Raw genomic sequence first — 13,617 nt, 5'->3', positions numbered from 1 at the left:
CTCTTTAGCATTTAGCTTAGCACAATGCCGTATAAACAAGCTACTTGGCACTCGTCCCCAGCTCTGCATCTCTTTAAAAGTTGGTCACGTCCGGTTTTATTTGAACAAGAGGGACAAAATGCCAATCTCCTGGCTTCAGAACCGTAGTCCACAAACCAACTGGTGACATCGCATCATGCGTCCATCTCTGACATACAGGATATGCCTCCTCCTCCTCAGAAGAAGAGTCCTGCAAGGGAAATTCAATTTTTTCACTCTGTTAATATTCATGTTACAAACACAGGCCTGAAATACACACATGCACAAACAGGACCTATATACATGCAGTCAATGGAGAGATGTCAGAGCGAGGGGGCTGCCAATGGATCAGCGTCCCGAGCAGTTGGGGGTTCGGTGCCTCGGCAGTGCCCAGGAGATGAGCTGGCACCTCTCCAGCCACCAGTCCACGCTCCATTCATGGTCCACACAGGGACTGAGCTGCCGCCCCTATACATGTCATATTTGTCTCCAGGTGGTTCTGACCCTCAATTTGACCAAAGTGCAATCTGTTCTGTTGATCTTCTACTGTTGACGGACTGAATGTAAGTCACTGTGGTTCGGAATTTTAGCCGAACAGCTGAGATGGAAAAGAGATCAAATAATGAATGTTATTTCCCTCTCTTCTCTCCCCGTCTCCTCGTCCTCCAGCTCCATGCTGTCCCCCTTCTATCCGGACCATGGCGGCTCTGTGGTGTGGCCCCAGAGTTCGTCATGCTCCTCCTCCTCTCAGGGCCTCCACCGGCCGCTGCGCTGCCACCCGCCCCCAATCAGCGGGAGCAGCGTGGGCCCCAACCCCACCTACTATCACGCTGTCTACGACGTCCGCGTGGAGCAGTACAGAGAAGTGCCCTTTACCGGTGGGGTTCGCTCCGGCCGGGGCTCACTGTCCCTGGTTACGAGCAGCACCGACCCCACAGTCCCGCTGATCCGCCGCAGGGGAGGAGTGGTGGACCACCGTGATGTCATCCTCGCCCACCAGGCACACAAGCTGCACAACACACCGCAGGCCAGGAGGAAACAGTGGGAGTGAGTACAGTTCACCTTTTACAGTTGAGATAACGATATGTAAGGGAGGAGTGTTTTTTATGACGTCTCTTGGATAATTTAATGGTGGAAAATGTCTCCAAAGACTTCTCCATGCTGCAGCTTTTGGGGGCTGTTTCTAAGGCGAAAAACGGGAAATTAGACGTTTGTGTCCTGCAAATTCTGAACGCTTCGTTGTTGTAACTGGCAGCAAAATCTCTGCACCATTGTTGCTGAATTTATACGACATTGAATCAAAAAGGGAACCGACACAAACTGCTGAATATACTTTATTTCCAGGATCTGCCGGCTGTGAAAGGCCGACACTGCAGAATGTAAAGCTTTCTGATCGTATGTCTCCTCCCAAAATGAGTCGAAGTTGTCGTAGCATGTGGCTTCTGAGTTTCTATCACATAATTAGTCATTTAAGGGCGCACTCACACCGTCCTTCCGTACCATGCCCCATGCTTTAGGGTACTTGCCCCCCCCCCCCCCCCCCCCCCTCCAGCCCCGTTTGTACTCACACTACCTGGGCCTCGGCAAGTGCTTCTTGCTGTCTATACGTCATCACGCCATAACACGTCACACGCATTGATGACGTCATCGCGATGCGTCGCTTTGTTTCCAGATCTTTCCGTAGACCTCTGAGTTTTTGTGCGTCTTGTCGACTGTTTTTGAATCTTTTCATCGACCAAATCTGCAGTAAACACTCCACCTCCGCATCACACCAACGTGAACCTTTCACCGCCATTGTGTTAAATGTCCTCGCATGGTCCCTCCTTCTTTTTTCTATGTCCCAACAGGCGCACATAAATTACGTCAGAACCGTCGTAGGCCTCGTGCTTGTGCTCGTACTCACACTGGTCAAACGCACTAGGCGTGACCCGAAAAAACTGTTTTTCGCCCTGAGGCATCTTTTGTCCTCATCTTGAATGGGCATTTCATGACCATCCAAACTTTAAACGTGCTCTAGATTAGATTTATTTACTTCTGGAAGCCTGGTCACCCAGAATAACTCTATAATTCAATATACAGAATATACCGAAGAGTCGCTAAAAGTCGCTAACAGACGAATGCGGCTAACACTGATAAGTTTGATAAGTTTGTAAGACCAAACGTAAAGAAGAAGACTTTACTTTGAAAAGAGTTCTTCATATGGAAACATAACTTTTAGGAGAATGCGGAGGCTGAACACTGCTAACAGTAGTTTTATCATAATCGTGCCGTTGAAAGTGCAGATGTGGCGAAGGATCAAATGTAAACTGTAGGAAAACACAAAGAACAGCAGATTGGACACAACAAGACTTTAATGACTTTAAACAGTTTGTGCTCCTTTGGTCGTTCTTTCCAATCCAAGGATGGAGAGCAAACTTAACTTTCCAGCGGCGTGGTGCATCGGAGAGCAATTTGGCGCCCGAATCGGAAGCAATAAGATTAATTGCAAGCTCGATACGTCGTTTCCAAATAGTGTTAGAGCTTTTAGTGCAAACGTGATTCAAACGACCCAGAAAATCAATAGCTTTGTGTCTTCATTGATTGCGAGCGTCTGACGGACAGTTTAGGAAGAGGATGTTTTCTTTTAACAACACAAGCTTTATTCTTAATAATCACAGAGTGACTGTTGCCAGCGAAGCAAAAAATGTCTTTAAACAGCATCTTTTTCCCCTTTCTCAGCACTGCAATGCAGTCCCAGAAAGCATCTGAATGTTGTTTTACTTCTTCTTTTCATTGAACCGTTCCAGCCCCTTTATTTAGAGAGCTAAAGGTGGAGAAGGGACGTTAAAAGGTGAACAGTTTAGGCTACGTAGAAGTGGTATACGTCATCTGAAAGATTTGAGATGTAGCTTAAACTGTGTTAAGTCAAGTGCTAAATAAAAAGGAAACAACTTAAGAAAAGGTTGCAGGACTTCTTGAGTTGATAGGCTTAACATTTGTTATACAGATTTAGTGCTAAATTGAACTTTTTACTTCAATTCAATTCAATTCAGTTTTATTTAAACTGCCAAATCATAACCAAAGTTATCTCAGGACACTTTACAGAGTAGGTAAAGACCACACTCTATGACTTATTTATGATTTACAGAGACCCAACAATTCCCCCGTAGAGTAAGGTGGCGTTGAAAACCTTCACTATAACAGACAGGAACGTCAGACAGACCCAGCTCTGTGGAGGACGCACATCTGTCTGCACCGGAGAGAGGAAGAGAAGGAGAGAGAGAGAGAGAAAAGACGGACACACTTCCAGTAACTATAATAACATCTATAGTAATGTGAATATGACTCATATGTTATGGCAGTTAATTGAGCAGAATAGTAGAAACAAGCACAGCTAAGGTGACAGAATATGACAATGATCATAATTATGGTGGCAAACATGATCAATGATGAACAGCGGCAACAGCAGCAACGACACAGCGAGACACACCACTGATGGTGTTTTTATGGCTACAAATTTTATAGTTTGTTATTGATTTGGGATCATAAACGTTTGACGTTTGCCGATTTGTGCTGGAATTGCATTTTTCGGCGAATACATGGCAAGCACTTCGATTCTGGAAACTGCTCAGAAACCCCCTTAATGTGAATAGCTGTAGGAAAGCTATCCACATCCTCTGAATGCTCCGGATCTCTAGGTTGTGGTTGTAAAGTTGAATGAAGCTGAGATTATCAATTAGAGGTCAAAACAGCTCATTTTAGACAGTGAGCTAAAAAAAATGCTCTCACTACAATGAAATGGTTTCTTAGGGCGCACTCACACTGTGCGTCCGTCCCGTGCCCTGTGCTTTAGGGTCCTTGTCTCCCCCTCCAGGCCCGTTTGTACTCACACTACCTGGGCCTCGGAGAATGCTTCTTGCTGCCTATACGTCATCGAGCCGTAACACGTCACACGCATTGATCGACATCATCGTGATGCGTGAACCTTTCGCCGCCATTGTTGTTGTTGTTAAATGTCCGCACATAGTCCGTCTTTTTTTTTTTTTCCTATGTCCGAACAGGCGCACATAAAATGACGTCAGAGACCTTGTGCTCGTACATGTGCAAACACGCTTTACAAAAGCCCACCTCTCCCAAACGGGCCGTGGACGGCCAGCTGGCCGCATCTAGGCGCGGTACGGTTGCACCCACACTGGTCAAACGAACTAGACTTTACCCCATAAAACCTGTTTTGGCCCGGTACGGATGGACAGTGTGAGTGCGCCCTAAGAAGACTTTCATCATCACACGTGAATATGACTGGGCTCATTGAATCCACAAGAGTCTCCGCTTCAGACCCAGTTTATAAAAATCAAGACGGCTTATGGACCCCAGTACGCAGAGCTATTCAAATACACCATTTTAATACTGCACATTTTTTTTTTTTATACCAAAAACTGCATTGGATTATCATAAAGTGGGCATGTCTGTAAAGGGGAGACTTGGGTGTCCCCATAGAACCCATTTTCCCTTGGGTATCTTGAGGTCAGAGGTCAAGGGACCCCTTCTGTTAAGCCCCCTTCCTGACAAGCTAGCATGACACGGTTAGCTTAAAAACTGAGTGTTATCTGCAGCCTCTGACAGAACAGTATATCAGTCAGACCGTTCAAGTGAAATTCTGGCGTATAATCATCCCAGGGTCTTTTTCAGCAAATGCACTCATCAAATAAGCCATTGAGACAATTTTTTTCGTGTGACAACTATTAACGGAGAAATCCCAGACAGTCGCTAACAGCCGGCCGTGGCTAATATCAATTAGCTTGGGGCATCATGGCATTTTTCACTGGAAAGCTGCTTTTTTAGAGTAGAAATTAGCTTTTTTTACACAGTATCCCCTTTAAAAGTGAGTTAGAAGAGTCTGTGAGTCTGCAGGTTTTTCTTGCAATCAAGCTCAACAGCTGCTGATTTGATCGACTAACACACCTTCAAACAGGGAAGAGGAAGTAATCAGTGGATAGAAGTGAGTTTGGCTGCAATGAAAGCATGCAGACCGTTCAACTCGAGATGCCACACAGTCGAGAACAGTTGCTCTAAACGTTCCCTGAGCTGACTCTCACGAGCCACTGATAAAACCTGGCTTTTCCTGTCGCGAGGCACCGAGGTCCTCGAATCCCGAGCCTCGTAACAAAGGCAGCGGGGGGGTGACGGAGGGACTTCTTATCGCAGTGTTTTCTGCTTGTTTTTGACAGACAAACAGACAGAAAGACGGGCAGACAGACAGACAGCTGCTGACCCAGTTGCAGCTCGGACCAGGTGTGTCAGGAAAGCCTCGGGGGGCTGAGCTGACTTTTATTGGACATGACAGGTTAAAACCCCACTTACCCTGTCACGCTGTAGACCCATGGATGGAAAGATTGCCGACGGGTTAGATGGATTTTATTACCTTCTGGTTCTGTGTGTTTGGCCCTTTCTGTCTTCTTTTTTTAATTCCCCCTCAGACTCTAATGCACCAATGACGATTGTGGGTCCGATTCACCCCTCCCGACTAGGGATCGACTGATATGGATTTTTTTGGGGCAGATACCGATTTCTTTCCCATCAGCCGTAGCCGATGACCGACACGGGCTGCCGATTTTCTTGAGCCGATATTTGGAGCCAATACAACTTTTTCTCGCTCAATTTACATCATAAAAAATGACACAATGATGAAAACAAATGTTACAAGTCTCAGTTTAAAAAAAAAAGGAACATTTATGAATTTAAAAAAGGCGTCACCAGCAACACGGAGCTGCCTGCGGACGCCTGTCTGTAAATATACCAGGAAAAAACTATCGGCGAACGCAGCAGTCCGCAGCAGGCGATACCGATACACCTAAAAACACCTTTTGTGATGGTTCTTGCCATATTTTCCTGTTGTGTGAAGTTTGTAACAAGTGCTTTTTACATCCCCCATGCTGCTCAGGCGTCCACCCTGACCGCAACTATTAAACATGCAATATTTTTGATCCGATATCCGGTTGCGAGTGGGGGGCGCCGACGATGCAGTTACACGGGAATGAACAATCGCACACGAACAACATTCTGTCAAACTATATTTACCTTTTGTCAACCGTTTATGATTTTGAGTTTTGCTAGCATTATGTAATAGACTGGCCAACTATGATGATTTTTACTCCATGTCCGTGTTCACGCCATGTCCGTGACTACATCCATATGTGAAGTATCAAAACTGTGCCTGATATCAGACAGAACTGTCAACAACTTTCCATCCGTTCCCATCTTCATCTCTGCGGAGTCAGTGGATTCTCCTGTCTGGACCCAGGAGAGCAAACACTAGCTTTTTTATCAAAAGTTAAGTTTGATCGCGCAAGATTTCCGCTCTTCATACGATTCGATATTACTTTATTGTTCGAGCAAGTCTTAAAAAGTCGTTTTGCATCGCAGCAGCTCCATTTACAGCGTCACGAAAAAAGAGAAGAAGAGTGTAAAGACCTCGAGACAGGACCCAAAAATACATCCATTCGGCGACTGTGGCTCAGTTGGTAGAGCGAGTCGGCCAATGTCCAAAGGGTCAGCGATTTGATCCCCACCCTGCCCTATTGGTGTCATGGTTGTTGTGTCCTTGGGTGAGACACTTCACCCACCTTGCCTCGTGTGAATGTGTGTGACTGCCGTATGTTTGAAGAGGTGGTCGAAGGGGCCGTAGGCGCTGATTGGCTGCCACGCTTCCTTCAGTCTGCCCCAGGGCAGCTGTGACTACTACGTACTTTACCACCACCATGTACGTCTGTGTGAATGAATGGATCCTGGACTCTGTAAAGCGCTTTGAGCACTGAGAAAAACGCTATAGAAATCTAAGCCATAATCATTTATTCAACATCCTAAAAGTAAATGGAAACTCTGCTGCCCTCCTCCTCACCTGCACCTGCTCCTGTAAATACATCAGCCCTGTTCTGCAGAATCTCCACTGTTCCCTGTTCCCCAACACATCCAGTTCAAAGTCCTCCTCCACAACCAGGCCCCTTCCTACCTCACCGACCTCCTTCACCACCACTACCCCATCCCCCCCGTAACCTGCACTCCTCGGACACAAACCTCCTCTCCCTACCTAAGCCATAATAATAATAATAATAATAATAATCCATTCAACAGAACATTACAGTATCAGGAGACAGCATTTAAGTCCTATCAGCGTTCATTTGATCTTGGATTAATTGTTGTGTTTACTTCGAGGATTTACTGGTGCACAAAAATACTTTTACATGTTACGTGTAGGGTCTTTCACGTATTCAAACTCTGTTAAGATCTTTTAGCGTAGGCCGTGGCTTTAGATTTAAAGTCTGTGCCGACTTTGCTTGATCCCAGCCAAACGCAACAGGAGCAGCAGCTGCAGCATTTGCAGCAGCTCATCTGTTCCCCGACGTTATCCCCGTCCCTCTGATTCGGATTGAGCGCATGTTTACTGCTTCTACTGCATCACCTGTCTCTCTGTCGTCTGGACGGCTCTGGCACCAGCTCAGCTCAATGAGTTCATTATTGGCAGAACACAGAGATCCTCAGGGTTGCCAAAAATAAAAAAATGATAGAGATCAATCAAATAACAGAACATGTTAGTTAATTAAGATGAGATGAAATGTGGTGAGGGAAACTGAGTATTACAACAAGCACAAGAAATAATGACATCAAGGTAAGAGAACTAAATAAAGGTTATAGATTTATGATATTTAATATGATTAATACAAAACAGTGGATATCATAATTCAATTCAATTTGATTTACAGTGTCAAATCATAACCAAAGTTATCTCAGGACACTTTACAGAGTAGGTAAAGACCACACTCTATGACTTATTTATGATTTACAGAGACCCAACAATTCCCCCGTAGAGTACGGTGGCGTTGAAAACCTTCACTATAACAGACAGGAACGTCAGACAGACCCAGCTCTGTGGAGGACGCACATCTGTCTGCACCGGAGGGAGGAAGAGAAGGAGAGAGAGAGAAAAGACGGACAGATGGACAGAGAGAGACAAAGACAGACAGAGAGACAGTCCCAGAGATGCAAGCAACCACAAAAGTAACAGTAACTATAATAATATATATAGTAATGTGAAGGTAGATAGAAGAGATAGGTGATAGAATATGACAATGATAATAATTATGGTGCTAAATATGATCAATGATGAGCTGCTGACGGATGGAAAGACAGACACGAAGACAGAGACAGACACACTTCCAGTAACTATAATAATATCTATAGTAATGTGAATATGACTTATTAATACAGCAGAATAGTAGAAACAAGCACAGCTAAGGTTATAGATTGTAAGAGCAGCAGGAAGCGTCATGCAGGACCGCAGCAGCAGGCGCCACCACCATCAGCAGAGACCTCTATGTATGAAATCCTAATTGCAGTGTCTTTAAGGAGCCTTCGTGTCTGCAGTGATGTGAGAGTTTGTGATTCTCAGTGTTTGTTTGTTTGTTTATTAATTTCAGGCACACATTAAACATTGGGAACAAGTCTCTTGTCCATCATAGTTTCCAACGACAAATAAATAAAATATTGCTAACATTCAAGAGGAAAAATAAATAAAAATAAACCAAAATAGTTGCCTGAAAGGGAGTAGGAAGAAGAAAACTTATTTAATCCTACCCCCATAATACATATGAAACAAAAAATCAGCTTCACTGTGACACAGGGCTATCAACAACTTTCGACTAAGTTCATACAAAGTTATGCACGATATTAAACATAGACAGTAACAGTTTGAGTATTCACATATTGGAGTTACCATAGGTAACAACAATTACCAACAATGGTAATGAATAAACACTAAAAACAATGGTAAGAGACAAGCGTGTGAAGCTCTTGTTGTTAAAGAGTAAATAAAAAGGCGCCCCAGTCCTCTGTTCGCAGTGCAGGTCGTTCTGCAGCAAACCCTGTGGACACAAGTGTGTGTGTCAGTGTGACAGCCTCTGCCTCATGAACCGGAACGACCACTGACTGAGGAGGCCGTTGAAGTAAAGGTGTGTTTGGAGACCGTCCTGACCAGAAGAACGAAAACAATCTTTTGTTGATATATTTCATCATCAGGTAATTTAAGTCCAAATCCGTAGATGTCCTATTTCTTTTTCTTTGCACACGTCTTGACACATTTTCCTGAGCAACATTTTCTAGTTTCCTCACCACATTTATTCATTCATTCATTCATCTTCAACTGCTTGTCCCGGGGTCGGGGTCGCGGGGGGGCTGGAGCCGATCCCAGCTGACATCGGGCGTGAGGCGGGGTCCACTCTGGACAGGACGCCAGTCTATCGCACGGCTCACCACATTTACAATTTAGTAAAAGAAAACGTCTGTGGAGAAGAATTAATTTATTAATCCCTCTATTATTATTCATGTTAGACACACACACACACACACACACACACACACACACACACACACGCACACACACACACACACACATGCACAAACAGGACCTATATACATGCAATTAATGGAGAGATGTCAGAGCGAGGGGGCTGCCAGTGACCAGCGCCCCGAGCAGTTGGGGGTTCAGTGCCTTGCTCAACAGCATACACAGGGACTCAAACCGGCGACCTTCCAGTTTCTTGCCAAGTCACCTATGGACTGAGCTACCGCCGCCCCAAGTCAGGGCCAGAAATTGTCCCCTTTCACACATGTAGCACACAACAGGAGGTTTCCGTGTCAGATGTGCTCTCGCTGACTTACATACTCCGTGGGGTGGTGCTGGGTGGAGCGTGCTGGGTGGAGCGTCTGGGTGGAGCGTGCTGGGTGGAGCGTGCTGGGTGGAGCGTGCAGAGTGGAGCGTGCGGGGCGATGGGACACAAACAACCAGATCTTTAATATTTGCAGCTGAGGTTTGACTTTGAGGAATTTAATTTTTCTTTTTACAGGCATTTGGTCCTAAACCAAAGTATTGGATACACTGAAATTTTGACCGAATGATGACAAGGCAGGAAGAGATCAGTAGGATTCATCCACTGGGGACCATGAGTGCTGAGATACCTCAGTCTATCCATCCATAGTGTGTACCATGTCTGTTTTTACCAACTGATTGGAGGTTAAAGAAGAAGAAGAAGAATTCCTTTATTAGTCCCGCAACGGGGAAATTCGATGTTACACACACAGGCCCGAAATACACACACATGCACAAACAGGACCTGTATGCATGCAACTAATGGAGAGATGTTAGAGCGAGGGCGCTGCCAGTGACCGGCCCCCCGAGCAGTTGGGGGTTCGGTGCCTTGCTCAACAGCACCTCGGCAGTGCCCAGGAGATGAACTGGCACCTCTCCAGTCACCAGTCCATGCTCATTCATGGTCCACACAGGGGACTTGAACGGTTCCCAGCCGAGTCCCCTATGGACTGAGCTACTGCCACCCCAGAGAGGAAAGGGAAAGTATAAAGCTTTATATTTATTTTTACACTCTATCAGAATATTTTTTTTGTGGACTTAAGCACATTAATTGTACGTCGTTGTGGATCAACATCTCATTTAACTTCCTAACCCCGGCGTGTTTTTTCCAAAGCCAGCCTTCAAAGTCAAACCACTGTCACTGTCCTGGTCGTGCTCGTGTTTCTTTAACCCTCTTTCCTGCCACCAGCACTCAGTTACTGTAAATGTGCTTTTTTGGCTGTGACTTTCCTAAAGGTCGCAGTAAGCTGAGAAAGCCTGTGGTTTGGGAAAAAAACACACGAGGCTACCAAAGGCGAAGGCACGGGGAGAAGGGAGAGTGGATCTGCCGAGCACGTTGGAGCGAGAGATGATGTTTTTGTCTCTGCAGCGTCAACAGACGATCCAGAAACAGGCGGACCGACGCATTAGTCATCTGCCATTTGCTCTTTGACATTGCAAAATCTTTGTGACATAACGTTCTTTAGGATTTTAAGCCAACCCGTCGCCAGATCGTATGGGGCGCGTTGATGTTTCGTATCAGCGGAGTGAAACAAACCTCTGACGGAGAAGGAGTAACACAAAGACGGCAACGCAAGCGTCTGGAGAGACGTTTTTACTAAGTTCCTTTAAGTAGAAGAATTCCTTTATTAGTCCCGCGAATGGGGAAATTCAATTTTCACTCTATTATTTTTAATTTTACACACACACACAGGCCCGAAATACACACACATGCACACACAGGACCTATATACATGCAACCAATGGAGAGATGTCAGAGTGAGGGGGCTGCCAGTGACCGGCGCCCCGAGCAGTTCGGTGCCTTGCTCAACAGCACCTCTGCAGTGCCCAGGAGATGAACTGGCACCTCTCCGGCCACCAGTCCACACTCCATTCATGGTCCACACAGGGACTCAAACCAGCAACCCTCCAGTTCCCAGCCAAGTCACCTATGGACTGAGCTACTGCCGCCCCAAGTTTGTTCTGTTTGAATTCTTTTAAAAGATGACACTGAGTTTGTGAGGTCGAGCTTCACGTGGCAGAGAAAAAAACAAACTAAACCGAACCAAAACCCTTTTTTCCCCTCTCTCCGTCTCTCTCCTCTCCCTCCCTCTCTTTTCACATCTCTCCTCTTTCTTCCCAAAGGGAGGCGGCAGCCATTTGCAGTGCACTCACGCTAAAGCTACGAGTTCTTGCCAAAATCTTTAACCTCCACGCCACCAGCACACATCCACAGGCCTCTCTGTGTGTGTGTCTGTGTGTGTGTTTGGTGGCGTGATCCAATAGCACACACTCCTCTTTTTCATTCATTTAAGGTGCATAATAAACATTACAAACGTATTGATTTCTTTTTTTATCCCCTTCATAACCAAACGCGAATGTCAGACCAGGCGTCGAGCACGAGGGGTCATGAGGGGAGGGAGAAAGAGTGTAAGGGTGTGTACAGGGTTACAGTTTGCGTGTGGTGCTGGATTATTTGGGAGAAGACAGTTAAAGATGACAATACTTTTATTTGTATAGCACCTTTCAATATCATACGGTTACGAAGTGCGTCGACAAATAGAAATACAGTACAAAGAAAGAACAGTTATAATGACTAAAGGTGAGTCTTGAGCAATGGTTTAAGAGATTGAAGTACATTTTCAGGTCTTACTTTCTCAGGAAGGCGTTCCCAAAGGGGTTGAAGCGCTAACGCCAGAGGCCCTGTCACCCTGGGTCTTCAGCCTCGACCGGGGATCAGCTAAGAGGACGTTATCAGGGGACCTCAGGCTCTGGGCTGGAGGGTAGTCACAGAACGCATTGACACCCCAGGTGACACCGCGGTGCTGCTGTGCTGAGACTAAACAAGAGTGACGTCAAAAACAACGCTATGTGCTGATCACCAAAACACCGATGCGTCTTCTGACATGACGGTGGAGCGTAGTAAACACTATACTGTACGCCCACAACGATGGGAAGTTTAAGTGACCGTACTCCTTACACCGCACGGCACAAACGCCTGAAGCTGCGGGGCTTACAGTTGCGTATGTGTCACAATATTGACTATTGACAACAATTCAACAAATTTGATTGATTGGCACTTGGAGCACAAAGGGTTCCAGTGACATCATCGGCCTTGGGAGAGGTTAAATACTTGGATCTCCACACCAGTTAGTTGGACCAGTCCAAGCCTGGTCCTGGTCCAGTCCCAGCCTGGTCCTGGTCCTGGTCCTGGTCCAGTCCCAGCCTGGTCCTGGTCCTGGTCCTGGTCCAGTCCCAGCCTGGTCAGATGCGTACATGAACTGATGAAGCCTCTTGGATGAGAGGTGAAACGTCTTCCTAGACAAATAACCAAGTCCAGTTGCTTTTGACTGACATTGCTTTGAGGAGAACGGCGACCTGGACACATGAGAACATTCACAGGCCCATCAAATTTGATTGTGTGTTGAACCTTTCACAAGTTTCCTTCTTGTTGCTAAAGGTATTGGAGAAGAAAGAAATCTGGTTTAAATGCATCAAAAATAGACAAACAAGCAATTTACAAATAACTTGAATGGGGAATAAAAGGGACGGGCCTATGGCTAATGTGTAATTCCACTGTATTTGCATCACATGGGCTTTACGGCATGAATATACACAAATAAGCCTTAGAGACGACTATTGATCAACTATTAAAGGAGGAAAGTATTGAACTGAACTCCAGTGCATTCGGTAATTGACTTGTTTGGGCTGCCTGTCAATATGGACGTGCCGGCTGCTAAGGTTTTTACCATTGTAAAACAGTCTTTCTTTTTAATAAACCCTGAAGTTCAGCCGTCCGTGAGGAACTCGGAGTAGAGCCGCTGCTCCTTTGCGTTGAAAGGAGCCAGTTGAGGTGGTTCAGGATCATCTAGTAAGGATGAACCCTGGGCGCCTCCCTAGGGAGGTGTTCCAGGCACGCCCAGCTGGGAGGAGGCCTCGGGGAAGACCCAGGACCAGGTGGAGACATTAGATCTCCACACTGGCCTGGGAACGCCTCAGGATCCCCCAGTTAGAGCTGGTTAATGTGGCCCGGGAAAGGGAAGTTTGGGGTCCCCTGCTAAAGCTGCCGCGACCCGACCCCGGATAAGAGGCTGAAGATGAGATGAGATGAGTTCTCTAACTATGTTGTTGGTGCTTTGTTTTATGTGTAGGGACTCTTCTCATGCTGCTGCAGAGGTTTGGGGCTATTTTGAGCAGCATTAGTGGTTAAAAAAGCTGTT

At 46.0% G+C, this 13,617-nt stretch overlaps 1 protein-coding gene across 1 annotated transcript in view; it reads left to right on the top strand.

Moving 5' to 3' along the window:
- Positions 1-691: 691 nt before the first annotated feature.
- The window catches only part of cacna1ab (calcium channel, voltage-dependent, P/Q type, alpha 1A subunit, b), a gene marked incomplete at both ends in the record, with an annotated part of 186,213 nt that continues 173,287 nt past the window's right edge, over positions 692-13,617 (top strand). The window contains one exon of the mRNA XM_083936390.1: positions 692-1,065. Coding sequence (XP_083792516.1) covers positions 692-1,065 — 374 coding nt within the window. The remainder of the gene's footprint in view (positions 1,066-13,617) is intronic.

This window comes from Echiichthys vipera (assembly GCF_963691815.1).
Source record: "Echiichthys vipera genome assembly, chromosome: 2".
In the NCBI taxonomy this organism is placed as follows: Eukaryota; Metazoa; Chordata; class Actinopteri; order Perciformes; family Trachinidae; genus Echiichthys; species Echiichthys vipera.
The sequence above is the reverse complement of the archived record's forward strand: the minus strand, read 5'-3'. Positions and strand labels throughout refer to the sequence as shown.